The sequence below is a fragment of the Octopus bimaculoides genome, chromosome 7, assembly GCF_046866305.1.
Source record: "Octopus bimaculoides isolate indiv1 chromosome 7, ASM4686630v1, whole genome shotgun sequence".
NCBI classification, from domain to species: domain Eukaryota; kingdom Metazoa; phylum Mollusca; class Cephalopoda; order Octopoda; family Octopodidae; genus Octopus; species Octopus bimaculoides.
In genome coordinates, this window is record NC_142934.1 from 31,805,598 (window position 1) to 31,828,620 (window position 23,023).

Genomic DNA, 23,023 nt, shown 5'->3' on the forward strand with positions numbered 1-23,023 from the left:
CCAACTTGCTGAGACATTTACGAAAGGCTATCAAGACCAAATGTCCAGGAAAAGTGACAAAAGGGGTCCTGTTTCATCAGGACAACATTCCAGAACATAAGTCCTTGCTTTCAATGGTTGCTGTGCATAACTGTAGCTTTGAATTGGCTGATCACCCTCCCTATTCTCCTGGTTTGACCCTGTAGTGACGTCCTATTGGCGCCAAAAGGCCGACGCCATTGCTGAATCCTTAACCACGCATGCGTGGGTTTAAAACATCGAAGCGTTCCCGCTATTAGACTGTCTCTTACAAAGCCAGACAGCGACCAAGCAAGACGTCTAAGCAAGCTCTCCCATTTGAGTGTGGTTGAACCAAGTTGTCTCTATAACGACACCAGCTTGAAGAACAGTACATCTACATTTCAGGCTACTCTAAAACCGGACAATTAGAAGCTGTTTTATTTTCCACCGAACAATAAATATTTATTGTTGTTGATCAGTTTGGAGTTTCTGCGTTCAGTTCTCTTCCAATTTAATGTAGGAAAGTTAGGCGTATATCTAAAGATATATAACCCACTCTCCTAAAACCCCATCTGACTATCATTTGTTCCCCAACATGAAAAAACACTTGGCTGGGAACAAATATCACAGTAATATCGTTATATCTGCTGTTGATAACGTTTTTGACCAACAGGATGAAAGCTTCTTCACCAATGGGATCCAAGCACTGCAACACCAATGGAAGAAGCGTGTGGACCACAAGGGAGACTATATTGAAAATAAACCTCATTTGGTCACATTTTATGACAGGATCCTAGTCAGCCTATGAACTTTCAGCCAACCCTCATCCAGGACTGGTTTGAACTACAAGGGCAATGGACAGGAAAAAGGCTGAAGAGGGATATGTCCAGCAGAGTGTAGTGGGATGTGTAGCAAAATGTGTTGTTGATGAATCAATGTAAGTTGTTAAGTGTAGCAGATTATGCTAGGCATGTTTGACCAGCATTTAAGGAAAACAAAAATGAAGAATAGGAATACAGTTTTCATTATTTATTCGGTCACAGTTGTATTTACTTGTCAAATACTCGAAACAAATATGCCGCTACATAAAACAGCCAACTACGAGTCAGCAAAGTAAAAATGGAAGAAAGAGAATGTTGATAGGAAAAGATAGTACAAAACATATTTTGTGTGTGTGTGTATACGTTTGTCATTTGGCTGTGTTGTGCTGGTTTTCTATCTCGTTTGCAACTGCTAACTGCTGTGTGTCACTGACTAATTGTTGGCTGGTCACTGTTTGCCAGTTGCTGGTTAACTGGTGTGTGTCTACGGGATCCATATTTATAATGGCCTCTTCTAGCTAGAAGGATGGATATACCATCTGAACTTTCCATGACACAGCCCAGGTCAGAGGTTGAGTGGAAACTTCTCCATCACTTTTTGACAGGACAAAGAAATTTTTCACCCCTCGTCAGCCAATAGTGGTGGATCGGGCAAGTGTGAATCCTTAGATTCAGTTTCAAATCTCAGCCAGGAAAATAAAATGTAGCTTCCACACTAATCCCCCTCAGCCAGCAGAGGACTGCTATAACCTGAAAGAAAACTAAATAGATTGATTTCTTAAAGTATATAGTAGTTCCTATTTCTCTGCCAATAGATACCATTGGAATTATTGAAGGTGACACAACTAAAAGTGCTCTTAAAGATATATTGGATATGCTTCTTACATTCCTTGAAACTTTTGTTATTTTCAAAATTGTTGTGTAACTAAAGTGGGGCAGGGGTGAACAATGGTTAAAATCTATGAAAATTGCATACACTTTTCGGCAATGCTATGACATCCCAAAATAATATGAGAAATATTTCCAAAAAAGCTAAGCTCCAAATTGTATTGCAATTCTGAACAAGAGGCGAGTTTTTTTCTCAACACAAGATTCCATCAGAAGGAAGTGAAACACACAGAATGGATATCCTGCCTGCAGCAGATATGAATTTACAAGAGTTTGTTAGCCCAAAACCTTACCTACAGAGATGTTTTAGTATATTACTCAACCTTTAACACAGTAAACTTATAAATTCAATAATTCCGTAAAAACTGCGTTTACAGAGCTTTTGTTCAGTAGAGGATTCATACCATTGTTCATTTCAGGTAAGAAATACCGGTAAACCATACCAACCTGCTAAGACCATAAACATAGAGCCAACTTAAAACGGATGTGTGTGTAACCAACTTCAATACTGCATCACTTGAAGCCACTACACAATGCCAGGTTATACGGAATTCAAAACCGCATATTTTCGACATCAATGACAGTCAATATAAAGATCCCCACCTGGGAACAAGAAAAATTAACCAGTTGGTGGGGGTTAACAAGTATGTGGAAAAGGAATATGAAAAAAATGCGTGCCAACAACTCTGGGGGTGGGGAGGGAACTTTCAGAAAATTCACAAGATCAGATTTTTCTGACATAACTTCCGGTAAAATTGATATATATTGATCTTTTCTTACAGAATCCCACATTTTGGGTTATGGAGGATCCGATTCTGAAAAAATAATTTTCAAAGCATCGCATTTTCAAATTTTCAGTTAGCCCCTCCCTATCTTTCACTTTTCCCAGAATTTTTTTTTTTTTTTTTGCGAAATACATAAAAAAATACAAAGATTATCATTCTGAAAAAAAATTGGTATGCAAAATTTCAATTTTTCAAAAAGAATATATATATATATATACATCATTCACCATGATAGATCGCTAACCACTACATACATTTTTTTTTGTCTCTCCTTGTTTCTTTCTGTAGAAGAGCGTAGGCTCGAAACATTAAAGACTTTTTCAATTCCCGAGCATTATACTAATGCATCGGGTTGCTTTCTACACCACCTGTCTTTGTCTTTTGTTTTTTTGTGAATTCTCCCTTATATATATATATATATATATATATATATATATATATATATATACACACACACACACACCCTCAGGTCTTCAAGCAGGCTGTCCACATGCTAGAAATAATAGCCAAATCTCACAAAACTGCGATAACATAATGCAATCAATCTACTCACCTTTCTGCAAAGGTTTCTTTCAAAGTAATTTCCCGCAGTAATATGACAAAGTATTCATATGAAATTAAAGTGGGGTTTTTTTTCAAACTTTCTTTTTTAAACATTTTTTCGAATTTTTTTTCCATCAATCTACGTGGGGAAAATACGGAGATTAAGAATATGGAAAAAAATAAACACAAATTCAAATTTTTTATGAAAAACTCCGACCCAAAATCCCCCACCCAGCCATCCCACTGTCTAAATGTGAAAATGAACGGTTGTTTTGTCTGTTTCTGTATGCGTTCTCGTAAAAGGCTTGAGAGAGAGAGAGAGAGAGTGTGTGCGTGTGTGCGTGCGTGCGTGCGTGCGTGTGTATATATATGTATATATATATTTTTTTTGGGAAAATTGAAATTTTACAAACCAAGTTTTTTCAGAATCGTAATCTTCGTATTTGTCTATATATTTAGCAAAAAAAAAATCCGGGAAAAGTGAAAAGTAAGGGGGGTGGGGAGTAATTGAAATTTTGAAAATGCGATTTTTTGAGATTTTTTTTTTTCTTTCAGAATCAGATCCTCCATAACCAAAAACATAGAATTCCGTAAAAAAAAAAAAATCAATATATATATATAATAATACAAATGATATATGAGCATATGCATGTATACATACATATATGTACATACCTACATCTACGTGTATATATAGATGCATATTCGGGTACAGGACGTCAAAAAAGGAACAGGAACATAAACAAAACACATAGGAAAACAGACAAGCCACTTATGGAACTTTTCCTTCATCAGCTGCCTCTATTCTAAACTAGGCGTTTCGAAGATGAGGCAGATATATATATATATATATATATATATATATCCATTTTTACCAGAAGTTATGACAGAAAAATCAGATCTTGTGAATTTCCCGAAAGTCCTCTCCCCACCCACCGCGGGTCGTCAGAGCACATTCTTTTTTTTTTCATATTCGTTTTCCACATACTTATTAACACCCCCAAGATCTTTATATTGATCGCAATGACTACATACATATATATAGCCGGTGCACGACTATTTACAAAAGCAACCTTTTATAAATGTAAACCAAGTGGTTAAGAACATAACCTTTTCATACACCAGTCTCTGGTAAGTGTCTATTACTACTACCAACAAAAGTATTCATTACTTTAAAACCAATAACTGTTGTACTAACCTCTCCATAAACCACAGCTGTTAACCGCAATGTGTAGGGATTACAAAGGAGCTCCTTTAGAAGCGCACCTCTCCAAGAAAATGAAATGCAATTGAAAAAAAAAGTTATGAAAATGAAAAATATATACAAAATAAATGATGTATGCAAAAAAAAATTAGAAAGATTCACCCATTTTAAAATATTTTATACTAAAAAGTAAAGTGGTTGTGTGGTAAGTAGCTTGCTTACCAACCACATGGTTCCGGGTTCAGTCCCACTGCGTAGCACCTTGGGCAAGTGTCTTCTACTGTAGCCTCAGGCCGACCAATGCCTTGTGAGTGGATTGAGTAGACGAAAACTGAAAGAAGCCCGTCGTATATATATATATATATATATATATATATATATATATATATGTGTGTGTGTGTGTGTGTGTATGTGTGTCTATATGTTTGTGTGTCTGTGTTTGTCCCCCAACATCGCTTGACAACCGATGCTGGTTTCTTTATGTCCCCGTAACTTAGCGGTTCGGCTAAAGAGACCGATAGAATAAGTACTAGGCTTACAAAGAATAAGTCCTGGGGTCGATTAGCTCGACTAAATGGTGGTGCTCCAGCATGGCCACAGTCAAATGACTGAAACAAGTAAAAGAGTAAACGGAAAACGGGCACTCGCGAATGTAAACAAACATGTCGGACGATACAAGGAGCGGTAATTTACTTTTACCAATCAGGTATTATTAATGATACTAAGAGCCCGACAACATCATTTGCAAATTCTTGATTGTTTTTAATCGGATTTTTTTACTGTGCACATTCGTTAGGGTTAGTTAATGGCCTTTTCTGTTGTTCCCAAATCTCTTCCGAGACCAATTAAAGTCATAGAATTAAAAATTCCTCATTCGGGCACAAAATTTGACATAATAGTATGTCTTGGTTATAAACTGAATTTCAAGAAACAGATTGTGAAACGGTCTTCGTACAATTCGCAGACGATATTGTCGGGCCCCTCGTATCATTAATAATTGTTGGCACTTCGTCGCTTACGACGTCGAGGGTTCCAGTTGATCCGATCAACAGAACAGCCTGCTCGTGAATTTAACGTGCAAGTGGCTGAGCACTCCACAGACACGTGTACCCTTAACGTAGTTCTCGGGGATATTCAGCGTGACACAGTGTGACAAGGCTGACCCTTTGAATTACAGGCACAACAGAAACAGGAAGCAAGAGTGAAAGTTGTGGCGAAAGAGTACAGCAGGGTTCGCCACCATCCCCTGCCGGAGCCACGTGGGGGCTTAAGGTGTTTTCGCTCAATAAACACTCACAACGCCCGGTCTGGTAATCGAAACCGCGATCCTATGACCGCAAGTCCGCTGCCCTAACCACTAGGACATTGCGCCTCCACTCATTTATAATACCTGGCTGGCAAAAGTAAATTATCGCCCCTTTTATCGTCCGACATGCTTGTTTATATTCGCAAGTGCCCGTTTTCGGTTTTTTTCTTCTTTTTTTTTAATATAAAATATTTAAAAATGGGTGAATCTTTCTAATTTTTTGGCATCCATCATTTATCTTCTATATATTTTCCATTTTCATAACTTTTTTTTAATTGCATTTCATTTTCTTGGAGAGGTGCGCTATTACAAATATTTAGTGTAAACCGCACTCAATCCTACAGTATAATGAGGGATATTTGGCTGTTAGTCTTCCTACATTATTTGGTAACAGACATTTGCCTAATGTAATATTTCGAGTTAACGAAGAATTACAGGCATAACTACAGGGTAAAACCCTGTAGTTATGCCGAATTACAAATATTATAAAATCGTCCCAATCGAATAAATCTTGATATTACGTGAGTTAGAAATTATTTATTTCAAGAAAAGGCGGAAAATACTACTTACCAGACACTCTTTCACCTTCAACACTAGGCGACCTAAAGAGTTGTTTCCTTAATTCTAGAGGTACATTAGACATGTCGAAATTATTTACTTAAATAACATTAAAAAAAGTGAGGACAGACAACAATATCAAACGCTCTGCTTACTCTTCCTGAGATTATTCCGTTGTAATCGTATAACGGAATACAAGAATGGAAGAATACACTTTCGGATTTAGATATTAAAGGAATAGTCTATTCTTTAAATAGGTTGAGCCTCGTTTTGATTGAAAACGTCTTTTCATCGGTATAACATCCATTCTACTTTACAAAAATGCAGTGGAGTGATTCGAATTACGATGCCCACGAACCTTCGGTATATATTTATTAATATTTTATCTTACGAAATTCTTCTTCAATTATCTTTTTTTTTTCTTTCTATTCTGAAAATTCTGTAATCCTCGTGATCTCTGTCGCGTGTATCTTGCCGCCACATGGTTTACAATGTGTCCAGTTACATTAACATGGTGGAACTTCCTTTCAGATTTACCTCAAATTGTCAGGAGTTTCCTTTTAATAACGCAATAATTTCTTACCAATTGTTTTATATGAAACTTCTCCCACTTATATAAGAATATAGTTAAATTATTTCGCTTCACTAAGCTTTAATTTCCTGCAGCCATAAAAACAAGCGAAGAAAAAAATTTTACCGGCATATGTCGAGCATTTCCTACATCTGCTTCTTTTCACTGAGTAAAGGCCTTGCATTTTTAGATAATGAAGCAAACAGTTATATGTAATCCTTCGTTTTGACTCTGCGAAACCAAAAGAAAAACTGGCTTGTTTCCGTGACAACTTGACAATTCACTTCAGATATCGCATCTTAATACGATGTGAATAGTTTTGTGACCATAATGCTCATGAGGAATTTCGGGGAATTTAGTAAAATAGAGTATTTCCATTTATCGTAGATCATGCCGCTGTTTAGAATATATCAACAAAAGATTCTTTATGTGGTGGAAGATATTTGTATGGATATGAACACTTAAAAGAAAGTGATGTAGTATTAAAACGTTAATACTGGGTATAGCAAGCATTCAGTTTGGCTGTTTATGATCTTTATCAAAACGATGACTTCTCATATATATATATATATATATATATATATATATATATCTTATTTCAGTCATTTGACAACGGACCGCCATGAAGAGTTTTTAGTCGAACAAATCGATCCCCGTACTTTTTTTTTTTTTGAGGCTATAGTAAAAGACACTTGCCACGCAGTGGGACTGAACCCCAGATCCATGTGATTGGGAAGCAATGGAAAGACTTCCTCCCGGGGTGGGGGGTACTAAAGGAAGTCTTGCCAGAAGCAGTATATGTTCAAATCTTCCCTTGGCCAACTTTTTATCCCCCCACCGGTCGATATGAACCCCAGTTAAGTACTGGTGTGTGTGTATCATCATGGTTCGTTTAACGTCCGCTTTCCATGCTAGCATGGGTTGGACGATTTGACTGAGGACTGGTGAACCAGATGGCTACACCAGGCTCCAATCTGATTTGGCAGAGTTTCTACAGCTGGATGCCCTTCCTAACGCCAACCACTCCAAGAGTGTAGTGGGTGCTTTTACGTGCCACCGGCACGAAGGCCAGTCAGGCGGTACTGGCAACGGCCACGCTCAAAATGGTGCATTTTACGTGCCACCTGCACAGTCCAGCGACACTGGCAACGATCTCGCCCGAATGACTTTTCACGTGCCACCGGCACAAGTGCCAGGAAGGCGACGCTGGTAACGATCACGCTCGGACGGTGCTCTTAGCGCTCCACTGGTACAGGTGCCATCATGATTTCAATTTCGCTTGCCCCAACAGGTCTTCGCAAGCAGAGTTTAGTGTCCAATGAAGGAGACGTTGGCATGGGGGCCAGTCGTCGAATTTAGTTCGATTTCGATTTTGATTTCACTTGCCTCAACAGGTCTTTGCAAGCGGAGTTTAGTGTCCAATGGAGGAAAAGTATGCATAAGTGGGCTGGCTACATCCCTAGCAGAGGCCTTGGATTTTGGTCTCACTTGGCTTGCCTGGTCTTCTCACGCACAGCATATTCCTAAGGTCTCGGTCACAAGTCATTGCCTTGGTGAGGCCTAATGTTCAGAGGTCATGCTTCACCATCTCATCCCAGGTCTTCTTGGGTCTGCCTCTTCCACAGGTTCCCTCAACTGCTAGGTTGTGGCACTTTTTCACACAGCTATCCTCATCCATTCTCGCCACGTGACCATACCAGCGCAATCGTCTCTCTTGCACACCACAACTGATGCTTCTTAGGTTCAACTTTTCTCTCAAGGTACTTACACTACTAACTTATTCACCTAAATAGCAGAAGCTATCAACTACGTCTAGTTTTTCTCCCTGAAATGTGGCAGAAGTTTTCTGCACATTTTCAGTGTTTATTGCTCCTGAACATCTGCCACATACAAAAACTTCCTAATTAACCTTTCTTTGATATTACTGCACCATGTGTCCATAGCTTTCACTGGGTACATCTTATAGAGTTTCTACCTATGCCTTTTCTACAGATTGAGCAGGGCCACACACGTGTGTATGTATACATGTGTGTATATAGACAGTTGCATACAGAAGTGCTGATCACTTAAAATGAATGGAACTTGTGGAAGACATGGGACGAAGTATTGAAGGTCGATCTCGCGACACTGGACCTTATAAAGGAAATGACAAAGATATTTGGTGCTTTGATGTACTCAAGAAGACCACAGCAGAATTGATACCGGTGCTGGTCCACATAAAAAGAACCCAGTACACTCTGTGGAGTGGTTGCCATTTGGAAGGGCATCCAACCGTAGAAACCATGCCAGAACAGACAATGGAGCCTGGTGCAGCCCCTGGCCTTACCAGCTCCAGTCAAACCATCCAGCCCGTGTGTAGGTGTGGAATAAGTATCGTGTCAAATTTATTTATATAATTGTTAAATTAATCTGTTATTCTATTTTACAGGATGCTTATGGTGGGTACTCAGATTATGAAGCTCATTCAGGTAAGGAAATTTACCTACACTTCATTTAGCTGTTGAATATCTTCATTTTTTTTTTTTTTTTCCAACCCAAATTTTAGCAGTTTTGTACTTCATTAAAGCACCATTCCAATTTTACCATGATATATACCAGGTGCAGGTATGGCTACATGGTTAAGAACCTTGCTTCTCAACCATGTGGTTTTGCATTCAGTCCCACTGCATAGCACCTTGGGTAAGTGTCTTCTGCAATAGCCTAGGGAAAACCATATCTATTTATCTATATATATACACATACGTATGTATGTAGCCTTGTCTTGATACCATGTGGTGATTGTAGATGTGCCTCACCATCATACAAGCATTGTTGTTTGTTTGTTTCCTGTTTTCCATTGGGGAAATATTGCTTTCTTCTGAAACTGATGATTGACCACAGGTAGAGCATTCAGCCATAGAGAATCTACTTTAACAAATTCCACCTGGCCCATGCCAGCATAGAAAAGTGGATGTTGAAATGATGGTGATACATGTATGCAGTTATGGCTGAGTAATTAAGAAGTTCTGTTTGCGATCATGAGGTTCCAGGTTCAGTTTTGCACATGTGTCTTTATCATAGTCTCAGATCAACCAAAGCCTTCTGGATGAATTTGGGTGGACAGAAACTGTAGAAGACTGTCAGATAGATTGTTCTTGTAATTCAAAGGTTCAGTCCACTTATATTTGTATCCCTCTAATTCTAGTTAAAAAATGTTTTTGTGGGTTCATGTGCCTGTGGAATACTTGGTCACTTTGTGTGCTAGTTTAATTAGCAGGTTGTTCATTATTGAGGGAGGTGGCTTTATGCAAGATACTGAGAAGTTAATATATGATACAGGGACCTGAACAGGTGTCTTGCTGTGGAGGAAATAATTGGAAAAAGTGAATAGATGATGTATGTATGTGTGTTGGTGGACTCATAGGGGTACTGTTAAGTGAAGTATGGCATGCCTTGATACTTAACACATAAAGTGTGACGGGCCATGATCATGGCCTAAATAGATGCATTTAATTTATGGGCTTTTGTTGGGGTCTAATGTCATTCAAATGCTCCAATACCCCCCAGAATGCAAGAGGGCTAATAGTTCAACTAATGACTTTTCAGATGATGTAAAACTTGCTACCATTATATACTAAGGGGATGTTTTAACTATTTTTCATCTTTTGTGTATGCATGGTAGTCTCATTTTCATAAAATGTGCTCTGCAGCCCATGCTCTGTAAGTGCAAATCCCAGCACTATGGGTTAAGCTTGGTGGACTCCTTCCAGAGAAAAAGAGAGAAGAATCAACTCTAGCATTAAACTGGTATTTATTTTTTGAATTCAGAACACCACTGGTGTGATCACCACAAAGCTTTCTAACAACTCTGCCAAGAGATGTATGTTCTGGGTCCATCATTGTCTAGAGCAGTCATGGGCATACTGACCAGCAAAACTTTCTGAATGGCATGTTAACGAAAAAATTACCTTGAGTATTTCTTTTAGTAATGCAGCTCACCTGAATGTGAGCCATGTTTCATATGGCCTACTTCTCGAAAAAGATTGTCTATACCTGACCTAGATGGTTAAAATTACCTTGACATTGTGGGGTTATTCCCTTCACTTGCTCCACTTGCTTTTTCTTCTCTCATTGCTCTCCCATTATACACTCTTTATTGCAATGCTTTGAGCAAATGGACATACTGTAAAGTGAGCAACCAGTGAGGAGAGATAATGTAAGGTCAAGAGACCCTTTACTCTTGTTGAGGACATGACAACTTTTCTAATGCTGGTGCCATGATAAGATGCATTCAGTAGGCTCTGTGGTTGGCATCAGGAAGAGCATCCAGCCCCACAAATCTGATCAAAAATGAAACCTAAAGGTGAGGCTGGTTCTTCTTGCTTCACTTAGGTGGACAGTAGATTTGAATAAGAACCAAGTCAGACTGTGACAATTTTGTCCAACCCATACCAGCATGGAATTACTCTTTAATCATAGCTAATATAAATGTTGGTTGGTTAGTTGATTTCCCCACTCAGAGAGAGAGAGTAACATTAAAAGGTGCAAGATGTGTGTTCATACTAGGAATGCTGACAGCTCAGACATTGAGTGAAAGAATCATAGTCAGAGGAAGAGGTGGGGAAGTGAATGACTAATAAATATTTTTCTTTTTAAAGTTAGTATTCATTTCATTATTTTGTATACGCACCAAGACATTTGATAAAAGTTGAATTATTATTATTGTATGGCAGGCCATATTTCCTGATATTACCATGGCAGCAAAAGTAAACTTCCAAAGTTACCCATCATACAACCCTGTAACTTTTGCAGGGAGAGGGTTAGTTGATTACATTGATCCCAGTGCTTGACTGGTACTTATTTTATCAACCCTGAAAGGATGAAAGTCGACCATGGTGGAATTTGAACTCAGAAAGTAAGGACGGATGAAATGCCACTAAGCATTTTTCCTGGTGTGCTAATGATTCTGATGCTCACTGCCTTTACACTAGTATAAAATAATAAGCATTACTGTGATGGATTGATGTATGTATGTGTGTGTGGAAATCTTCAATGAAATTAAGCTCAAACAATGAGAAGAAAATCCAGATAATGTGAACATCAGAGTTATCGAATCTATGTGTTGAAGGTGTTGTGTTTTGAAAGAATTTGGGTACCCAATCAAGTATTAGTATCATATGGTTTTGTTCTTCTCAATCTTTACTGCACACATTCTAACATTCATTTTTATGGTATTAACCCGTTAGTGTTCAGATTAATCTGTTAAATGTAATACTTTTTTCACTCAAATTGTTTTGAATTAATCATACATTATCTTACAGCTTTGAAGTTTCGGCGGTGTGATAGTTTATTCTTAGACTGTCAATGTAGGTTAGGTGTGAGAGGTTAGATATGGCCAGTTTGAATGTAAATCATGTAGGATATTTGGGCCGGATATGGCCAGCTTAAACACCAAAGGGTTAATACTGTCAATAGATGATGTTATGATTAATTTTTAAGTATTGTGTTTATCAAATAAAGGAGTAAAAATTTCTCTATTCATATATAGCTTGTCATAATAAATAGAAATAATTAATATTCAATCATCAATATTTTCTCGTCTTTAAGCCAGTGTATAATGTTTGTGTACATAATTTAGCATTGCTCAAATAATGTTTTTTTTTTTTTGTTTTTTTTACTAGGTGACACTTACCAGGATCAAGACTATTCTGAAAGTCATCATCAGTACAGCCAGCCAGACTATATTATTCCTGCAAACCTAAAGGACTTCCTGGTCTATTTTCATAAAGTTATCACTGACCAAGATCTATATGAGATTCAGAATGCCTATGAAAATGGGTAAGTATTACAGCTACTATTTTAAAAAACTGCTCAAACGATGGACATCTTCAAGGAAGTTGCAACTTAAGGTAGCTATGTTTGTCCAATCTAGATTGGTTGAAGTTTTTTGATCTTTTACTCAGTTCACACCACACTGGTGATTACTGTACATGAGTATCATAAGATTCAGCCAGTTCCATAAAGCTGGTTACTGTACATAGATATCATGAGATTCAGCTATGAACAACAGTATTCTCCCATACATGTGGTGTCTCCTACACACTCAACTTCATTTCTACTACTGGTCTATAATTATATTCAACTTATAATCAAGCAATACCTACATCCCATTGCTCAGGCTGACTGTGACTGAAATAGATAATGTAGGTTGTTGCATTCAGAAATAAAACTAGAAGTAGCTGACAAAATCTGGAAACTTTTCAGCAGTAATCTCTGATGTTCCAAAACTAGAAATACTGATAAATTTTTGAGACAAAAATGGGTGTATGTCAACACATCTTCCCATATAAATATGGTGAACCCCTTAATCACCATATAGTATATTTGCTACAGAGAGATAATTATATATGTAATGTCGTCATCATTTAATATCATTTTTTCCATGCTGGCATGGGCTGGACAGCTTAACGAGAACAGATAAGCCAGAAAGCTACATCAGGTTCTAGGTCTGTTTTTGCATGGTTTATATATATATATCATCATCATCATCGTCGTTTAACGTCTGCCTTCCATGCTAGCATGGGTTGGACAATTTGACCGAGGACTGGTGAAAACCAGATGGCTACACCAGGCTCCAGTCTGATTTGGCTGAATTTCTACAGCTGGATGCCCTTCCTAACGCCAACCACTCAGAGTGTAGTGGGTGCTTTTACGTGCCACCCGCACGAAGGCCAGTCAGGCGGTACTGGCAATGGCCACGCTCAAAATGGTGTATTTTATGTGCCACCCGCACAAGAGCCAGTCCAGGGGCACTGGCAACGATCTCTCTCGAAAGTCCTTACACATGCCGAGGGCACAAGTGCCAGAAAGGCGACGCTGGGCACAGGTGCCATCACAATTTCGCTTTCGCTTGCCCCAATAAGTCTTCGCAAGCTGAGTTTCGTGTCCAATGAGGGAGACGACGTTGGCATTGGTGCCAGTCATCGAATTTAGTTCGATTTCACTTACCTCAACAGGTCTTCGCAAATGGAGTTTAGTGTCAAATTTAACTCGACTTCGATTTCACTTGCCTCAACAGGTCTTCGCAAGTGGAGTTTAGTGTCCAATGAAGGCAGGAAGGTACGCATAAGTGGACTGGCTGAGGCCTTAGATTTAGGTCTCACTTGGCTTGCCGGGCCTTCTCACGCACAGCATATTTTCAATTGGCAGAGTTTCTACAGCTGGATGCCCTTCCTAAAAGCCGACCACTCAGAGAGTGTAGTGGGTGCTTTTACGTGCCACTGGCACGAAGGCCAGTCAGGCGGTACTGGCAATGGCCACGCTTAAAATGGTGTATTTTATGTGCCACCCGCACAAGAGCCAGTCCAGGGGCACTGGCAACGATCTCTCTCGAAAGTCCTTACACATGCCGAGGGCACAAATGCCAGAAAGGCGATGCTGGGCACAGGTGCCTTCATGATTTTGCTTTCCCCAATAAGTCTTCGCAAGCTGAGTTTCGTGTCCAATGAAGGAGACCACGTTGACATGGGTGCCAGTCGTCGAATTTAACTCTATTTCGATTTCACTTGCCTCAACAGGTCTTCGCAAGTGGAGTTTAGTGTCCAATGAAGGAAGGTACGCATAAGTGGACTGGCTGAGGCCTTAGATTTAGGTCTCAATTGGCTTGCCGGGTCTTCTCACGCACAGCATTTGGCAGAGTTTCTACAGCTGGATACCCTTCCCAATGCCAACCACTCAGAGAGTATAGTGGGTGCTTTTACGTGCCATCGGCACAAAGGCCAGTCAGGCGGTACTGGCAACGGCCACACTCAAAATGGTGTATTTTATGTGTCACCTGCACAAGAGCCAGTCTAGGGGCACTGGCAACGATCTCGCTCGTAAGTCCTTACACATGCTGCGGGCACAAGTGCCAGAAAGGCGACATATATATGTGTGCGTGTGTGTGTTAATCTTTGGTGAATGTTAACTTTATGTAAATTTGAATTCAATTGATGTTTCTTTCTGACTCCAGAGGAATAAATAAGAAAATCAACCTTGATATATTACAATAAAAATGCACTTGCATTAAATTATATTCTAGGATAATTTCTTTTTCAAAAATATAAATATGCTTCGATATTAAAAAAAAAAATTTCTTTACTGTCATAATAATTTACATCCATTCTCCATGCTGGCATATGCTGGAAGGCTGTGCCAGGATCCAGTCTGATTTGGCATGGTTTTCTATAGCTCGGTGTCTTTCCTAACACCAACCACTCTGAGAGTAATGGGTGCTTTTATATGCAACTGGCATGGGTGCAATTTGCATGATACCATTATCTGCCACAACTGCAATTTTGCTCGGTTTGATGGGTTTTCTTCTCAAGCACAACATAATGCCAAAGGTCTTGACTGTTGCCTCTGTGAGGCCCAGCACTCGAAAGGACCTCAGCCACTTTGCCTCCATGAGGCCCACTGCTTGAAAGGAACTCAGCTGCCTCACCTCCGTGAGGCCCATTTAAAAGGAATTCAGTCACTTTGCCTCAATACAGCTCAAGAGCTTGGCCACTTTTCAACCATGAGGCTCAGTGCTCAAAAGGAACTCAGCCACTTTGCCTCCTTGAGGCCTGCTCGAAAGGAACTCGGCCACTTCGCCTCCATGGGACCTGCTCGAAAGGAACTCAGTCACTTTGCCTGGTGTTCAAAAGGTTGGTTTTTTTTCTTTACATGCCACCAGCACAAGTGTACTTGGCATGACAGGTTCTCTTCAGTAGAGCACATCGCCAAAGGTCTCTGTCACTAGTCATTGCCTCTGTGAGGTTCAAAGTTTGAAGGTCATGCATCACCACCTCATCCCATGTCTTCCTGGGTCTACCTCTACCACAGGTCCCTTTCACAGTTAAAGATTGGCTCTTCTTTATGCAACTGTCCTCGTCCATACACATCACATGACTATACCAGGACGGTTGTCTCTCTTGCACACATCTGATTCTTCTTATGCCTAACTTTTCTCAAGATGTTTGCACTCTGTTGAACATGCTCACTGACATTGCACATCCATACTGGCTTCATTTCTCTCAAGCCTACGCATGTCCTTGGCTGTCATAGTCCACATTTCACTGCCATGCAGCATAGCTGTTCACACACAGACATCAAACAATCTACCTTTCACTCTGAGAGAGAGGCCCTTTGTTGTCAGCAGGGGTAGGAGCTCTCTGAACTTTGTTCAGCCTAATCTTATTCTCACAGCTACGCTCTCAGAACAACCACCTCCACTACTAACCTGGTTGCCTAGATACCGGAAGCTATCTACTACCGCTACCTTGCTTCCCTGGTAGTTGATAGATATCTATTTTCCACATTTTTTCAGCATTTATTATACCTGTGCACCTTCCGCATATAAAAGTTAGTTTCTCTGTTAATCTTCCTTTGATGTTGCTGCACATTTTGTGTGTCTAAAGCTTACACTGGGTGCATCTTATGAAGTTACTTCTACCTACACCTTTTCTACAGATTGAGCGGGGCCATCTACCTGAGGGAGGGGAAGATCCACCTGTCAGTTAAAGGAGCTATTTTTAATTGAGCTATATAATACAATTTCCCAGTGGAACAGTAAAGTTAACTGAAGCCAGAAACTAGTTATTACAATACTTATGCTGTTTTCCTAAGGACTAGAAGTAGGTGTGTTCATAGAACTCTTCCACACCAAGATCATATGTGTGCGGTTCAAACAGACTATTTCATTTTACAGATTCAATAAGTTGACTGACCGTTACTTCCGGAACACTCCCTGGCCAGAAACTGCAGCAGTGTCAAATATTGTGAATGGTAAGTGAAAATGCCTTGATTTTTACCTTGGTTAACCCTTGGTCTACCAGAGAAAATGTATGTCACTAATTACCAACTGGGTCCAATGGACCCAGTATTTTTCTTTTAATTAAATTTTATTCAGACTACCACTATTTCTTAGCTACATTATATATGCTATCAGGTGAATGAAGAATTATTGTTTCTCAGAAATTTTAATAAAAAAGATACAGCTTACAGAATATAGTATAAATTTTTAAAATGACAAAAATACTGAATCACAGCTCTTCATGGCAGTGAATGCAGACAACATTGGAATGTTCTTGGCAAACATGGATATTACAATTCTTACATGTAGTACAAGTTTTCCTGTCTTTTTTTGGGCCACACAAAGAACACCTTCCTTTTTTCTTTGGCTGAGTAATCTCAAATGAAGTTGAAGATAGTCTTCTTTTCTTGTTTGGTTGAGAAATGTTAGCGGAACAAGAAGATTGTTTGAAATGTTCGTTCCTTTCCTAACTGAATTAGGCACTGTCTTCTTTTATGTTTGAAACTTTGCAAGCGAAGCTGTTTAGCAACAATGAAAGCATTCACTGCACTTATATCAATCAATTTTTCAAATATAACCATAGGCCATCTTCAAGTCATTCTTTTAGGGTATTTACTCCTCCTTTTGTTTTGTTGTAACATTTTACAACTTTAGGGTTCTTTCTAGCACTTTTTGAATCAATTGAAGGCTGAGAGCGCATTATACTCATAAGGGTGACTACATAATTTTTCTTGGGACAAAAAGATAGGATCATAGAATCCTTTTGAAATCCAAATATTGTGCTGTTAATTTCTCTTTCTTTTCCATTTGCGAAATCACTTGGAAGTTCAACTCTGTTCTTTCTAATTGTTCCAACTAAAGTAGTTTTCATGCTAAGCAGCTTTTGAGCCAATCCTTGACTTGTTAAAAAATTTATCACAAGTTATATTAGCCTGACTGGCTCCCATGCCGGTGGCACGTAAAAGGCACCCACTACACTCTCGGAGTGGTTGGTGTTAGGAAGGGCATCCAGCTGTAGAAACATTGCCAGATCAGATTGGAGCCTGGTGCGGCCTTCTGGCTTGCCAGTCCCCAATCAAACTGTCCAACCCATGCCAGCATGGAAAATGGATGTTAAACGATGATGATGATATTGTAACCAGTATTTTCAAGTTCTTTTACTAGGTCTTCAACAACTCTTGAACTTTGATTTGTCTCTCTCCCTTTTACTGGGTCTTTTCCAGTGTAGATTTGCATTTTCCAGACATAAGATGCTTCACTGTCGCATATTGCCCAAATTTTGATTCCATATTTCCCTGGTTTTGAAGGAATATATACCCAGAATGGGCTGTGCCCTCTGAATGAAATTAATTTTTCATCAACTGTCATGCATGAACTTGGAACATATCCATCTTGCAAATTCTGATTCCACGTTTCGAATACTTCTCTTATGGGCTCCAATTTATCATCACTTCTCTTTTTTCTTCTTGCACTAGCATCATCAAAAACGCAATACTTGTAAAAACTGTTGAAATCTTCCCCAGCTCATATTGGGCAGCCATCTTCTTAAATCCATAACTGTGTGACATTTTCATGTTTAGATTTATAAACACCTATAAGAATAATCAGTCTAATAAATTTCTTTAGTTCAGAGTGATCAATTTCCCTTCCATTTATTTTTGTAAACAACCTGACCTTCAACATTTGTCCATTTACAAATTACTTCAAGAAGATTCTGGTGTATAAAGATAGTAAAACATGTTTAAATGCTATCGCAAGACCTTTTAACAAAACGGGATGGTCCACAATCTTGGTGCACAATATTGCAAGATTCCTATTGTTTTTTAGTATCTTCATCATCTGATGACACAGAACCTAAACTGTCCAGCACACAATCACTTTCACCATCATCTTCAGAGCAATAGAAGGAATCATTACTATCTTCTTCCCATTCTTCATCTAATTCCAACAATCTTTTCGATATTTGGTCTTCACTCAAGTTTTCACATCTAGGCATATTGAAAAGCACAACTGAACTATATGAAACTTGATAGCAGACCAAAGACAGATATTGCTCTCATATATTTATACTCTCCTGAAAGATGATGCAATATATTGTAAGAATTGCATTGTCATATAGAAATATTGCATCACCTAGCAGATAAAAGGTGATACAATACCACACAAATTTATAGTAAAATTTTCGTAATTTCTCCTGTTTTATCTAAAATTCAGAAGATAAATTGAATACAATTTTATCTATTTTATATCTGATAAATATCTAGGAAGATGATATTTGATACTGCTTTTATTCTGTTTAGAATGACAAAAGTATTGTCTGAATTTAATTCGGGGGTCCAATGGATCCATATGGTAATTAATGTATAAAGTGAAATTTTCTAGCTTTTATAAACATATGGAAAATTTGCTATTTGACACCTAAAAGAGAGTTGAAAAAATAAGTCACAAGAAATCAGCAGAATCAAATAATTTAAACAGTAGGAAAAAGCAACTGAAAAAACTGAAATGGACCCATTGGTAGACAGAAGGTTAATGCAAATTGTATATGCTTAATGAAATTGGAAATATGCATATATGTTTACACACAGCATATTTATTTATTTATTTATTTACAGATGAACTATTTCTCACCTTGTACAGAGAGCTCTACTATCGTCATTTGTATGCCAGAGTTCCAGTAAGTACAAACACAGTTTTATTGTTTGAATAAATGACTGAAACATTCCAAATTACTTTGTTGTTCAACTGTTGTATTCTCTTTTAGAACATTTGATTAATTTAGGGGAGAGACAAAATAGTAACAGTTGACTGAATTTTTAGTCACATTGTTAGCCATTTTCAGAAGACAATTAGTGAATCCATTAACTCTTGCCTTCTGAGAAATAACAAATAACTAGAATTCATTGAAGCTTGTGGTCATCTGTGTTGACAAAAAGTTTGAGATGTGAGCTCAAGAATTTAGAGCTTTTCAAACTTACACAAACATAACATTATCATTGCTTAAGTCAAAAAATTTACAAATTTTAAAGAATAAAAAGTTTTGAATGGTACAACAATGCACTATAATACAAAAAATGGACTATATGCCTGTTGTAATTTAGTTATCTAGAGTCCGATATTTCGGAATACAATTCCTTCTTCAGATATTCTTAGATGGAGTCTCTGCTATAAACTGTTTTCCAACGGCTTTTCTTTATTTTCGGAAGCGTCTCAGTAGTGGTCTCACGAAGCTCCTTCCGGGATCCCTCATGAGAAGTGCGTGAAGTCGGCTATGTTTCAATCTCGTGTGTGTTGGTAAATCTGTAGCGCTGCTTCTAAGCTGTGTGTTATACATGAAGCTTCTCTTTTTTTTTTTTTTTTTTTTTTTTTTTTTTGATATAAACAATATATGAGCATGTTATTAAGAATTAACCTACACACATCCAGATGTAGCTAAATAATATATTGATTACCAACCTCCAGCCTGTTGTTAATTTGGGGTCCTAATCTGTGTATGAGTAAAGCTTCCTTAATTCTTAAATTACCCAAATTTCTTTCATTGGCTTCAATTGTGACTGTTATGCTTTTGTTAGTGTTCCGGCATCTGTCTGTAGATCAGTGTGTATATAACTGTTGATGATTAAAAAATGAATAAAAATATATATATATATATATATATACTGCCCTTCAGGATAAATAGTTTTATTAATATATTTAGAAGAAATTCAACCAAATCTTATTGTTTCTTGCAGACAAAAACAACATTGCAGCATAGAATTGATTCCTATTTCAACTACTGTAGTCTTTTCAATTATATTCTGAGTAAGTATATTTATATCTTTGCTTGATTTTTGGTCTGTACCCCTCAGTAAGCTGTCTGTAAAGACATTTGCAATTGAAATTTTGATAAAACTGAAACACTGAGAAGTGTTCTATATAATTTTCAGTAGTAATTACGAAATAATTTTGCTTGCTTACTTGTATAATATTTAACTAGCAGTACTCATCGAAATTCTATGACCCTTTTTGTGGTACAGTGTTAGACATAAACATCTCACCTCTTAGTAATAATATCCTGTCATTTCTTTCATAATCCTTTGATTAATTTCCCAGGGTAAAAGTAGCTTGATCTAGCTATTATATACTAAATTTGCATATCAAGTTACTTATAATTGTGAATTGGGTTTTTAACTGGTCGCCATAAGAAATTTCCATTGCAACTAAATGCATAAACCAGTAATATAGTGTTTTATAAGGAATAGTAGAACAATAATCTCTTGAATATGATTGGCTGTCAGCAAGCATTCTTATTTGCACAAATTATTTTGTTATCGATCAGGACTTAAAGGATTTATAGTATATGTGTAATGTTGCAAAGATGTGAAAGTAGAACTGGAGCGACTGAAGTATCAAAGATGTATTGTTATATTGTAGAGAAACATGAAATGGAAGATTTGTATCTTGTGTGTATGGTAGACGGTTATAGACATGAAATAACTCATAAAACAAGCCTAGTTTACTCTCACACACACACACACACACACAAAAAAAACTCCTAGTCAGCCAATCTAATAATCTGGTTCTTTAAATGTCAACATCCTAAAAGTGCCTTAAATGTTCTAGTATTAAACTTTTTGTTATTAATTTCCTGTGTCTCTAGACGATAATGAACCGGTTCCTTTGGATTTACCTAACCAATGGTTATGGGACATCATCGATGAGTTTATTTATCAGGTAGGCCTACTTCAAAACATATGTATATACTTTTCTTTTTCTTTTCTTGTACCTATCATTGAAAGGAGTTCCTTTCAAGTTGTTTTATCCCAGGCAGATTTTCTATGGCCAGGTACCTTTCCAAGCAAGGTAATATTTCCTCATAGCCAGACTGTTTTTCTGGAAGATTAAAATCAAAGGTTGCCCATCGTTGTCATCATTTAATATCCATCCTCCATGCTGGCATGGGTTGAGTGGTTTGACAGGACTGGAGGACTGCATCAAACTCCAATGTATGTTTTGGCATGGTTTCTACTGCTGGATGCCCTTTTTTAAACCAACTACTTTAGAGTGTACTGAGTTTTTTTTTTCTTGTGACATCAGTGCTTGTGAGGTTGCCAAGTAGCTCACAAGACCCCTATAAAGTTCAAGTCCCAAACAGCCTAATTTCCCTCATCACATTGGCTGCTATCAAATATACGAAAAAAGTATATGGGAACAACTGACCAACGATAAATAATTTTTTGTGGCAAGAAGCATGTTTGGCCTAACAAAGATATTAATGCCAGAGATGATTTATTCACTCAATATTTTCTTCTCTTACAGTTTCAGTCATTCACAATCTATAGATCTGCGATTGAACAAAGAACACCTCAAGAGAAAAGTGCATTGCAGAGAAATCCTAAGGTTAGTTTGATCTTTATTATGTTTTGTGTATTTGTAAGAATTTTACAAAATAATTTCTACAGTGTCTGTGCATACACATACTATACTTTTTTGTATAGCATCTTGTTTTTTGAAAGCTTGCTTCTTCATTGTCTTTACTGTTTGTTGTAGGTTTGGAATGTTCACAGTGTCCTTAACGCTCTTCATTCCCTTGTTGAGAAGTCCAATATCAACCGTCAATTAGAGGTATACACTAGTGGCGGTAAGTTCTGTTAAATTTTATTAATCTTTGTAGAAATTTTTTTACCATGGAATATATTCTTTGTCTTTAAAGTCTGAGCTAATGGCAACATTTACAATTTCATTGAGCACACACTTTCTGTACAATGAATTATTCTAATACAGGGGTCACCAAACTTCTTATATCATTAACCTCTTTATGGAATCATAAATGACTTACTGCCCCATCATATAAATTTCTAAAATAACATTGAAAGCTGTAATAAAGAAAAAATTTCTTGATTAAAGGCAATAATTCCTTTATTCTTTGAACATAACCACATTTTAATAAGAAATATTTTAAGAAATTTAATGAAAATACGTAACAAAATTGATAAAAGAACATTAAAAACTATGTGCTTAGTGATTGCTAGTTATTACATTGATATTTGACTGGAAATTTGTGAGTTTTAACCTAAGTTACTGCCCTCCTGCAGAGTCATTCAATTTCTCTCCATTAAAAACTGTGATATCTTCATAAATCCTGTGCACTTGTCCTTAATTGGCTCACCAATTGGCCACATGGCATTGCATATTTACTTGGTGTGTTCCAACAATGCAATATCTGTTAAGGCATTTTGAGTTTCCATATATTTCAGATGGATCTTTTAAAAATTGAATGTTATTTATGTTGCAAAAACAGTTTCCTAATAATTCAGCACCCTTAATGCTCAAAATTGTTTCAAGTGTTTATCAACTTCTTGGATACCAGATAAAATGATATAAAGGCTAAACTTTTCTCCTTAATACATTTACAAGTAGCTATGATATACACTTTGATTTGCTTCATATAACTATCAGTGGAGAAAATATTCCAGTTTAAGTGTAAGAAAAGAACTGTCATAGTGTTATTTATTTTTAAGACCACATTTTTAAATACATTTCATCATATGGCA

General features: G+C 37.5%; 2 protein-coding genes across 2 annotated transcripts in view; one reads left to right on the plus strand and one right to left on the minus strand.

The window, feature by feature from the left end:
* LOC106868624 (uncharacterized) overlaps positions 1 to 6,324 on the minus strand; it is a 12,060-nt gene extending 5,736 nt beyond the window's left edge. The window contains exon 1 of the mRNA XM_014913974.3: positions 6,118 to 6,324. Within this exon, the coding sequence (XP_014769460.1) occupies positions 6,118 to 6,190 (73 nt within the window). The 5' untranslated portion in view covers positions 6,191 to 6,324. The remainder of the gene's footprint in view (positions 1 to 6,117) is intronic.
* Positions 6,325 to 6,387: 63 nt separating this feature from the next.
* LOC106868606 (eukaryotic translation initiation factor 3 subunit L-like) overlaps positions 6,388 to 23,023 on the plus strand; it is a 39,428-nt gene continuing 22,792 nt past the window's right edge. The window contains exons 1-9 of the mRNA XM_089355107.1: positions 6,388 to 6,468; positions 9,105 to 9,144; positions 12,337 to 12,493; positions 16,386 to 16,462; positions 19,106 to 19,167; positions 20,222 to 20,291; positions 21,130 to 21,203; positions 21,789 to 21,869; positions 22,020 to 22,110. Coding sequence (XP_089211233.1) covers positions 6,427 to 6,468; positions 9,105 to 9,144; positions 12,337 to 12,493; positions 16,386 to 16,462; positions 19,106 to 19,167; positions 20,222 to 20,291; positions 21,130 to 21,203; positions 21,789 to 21,869; positions 22,020 to 22,110 — 694 coding nt within the window. The 5' untranslated portion in view covers positions 6,388 to 6,426. The remainder of the gene's footprint in view (positions 6,469 to 9,104; positions 9,145 to 12,336; positions 12,494 to 16,385; positions 16,463 to 19,105; positions 19,168 to 20,221; positions 20,292 to 21,129; positions 21,204 to 21,788; positions 21,870 to 22,019; positions 22,111 to 23,023) is intronic.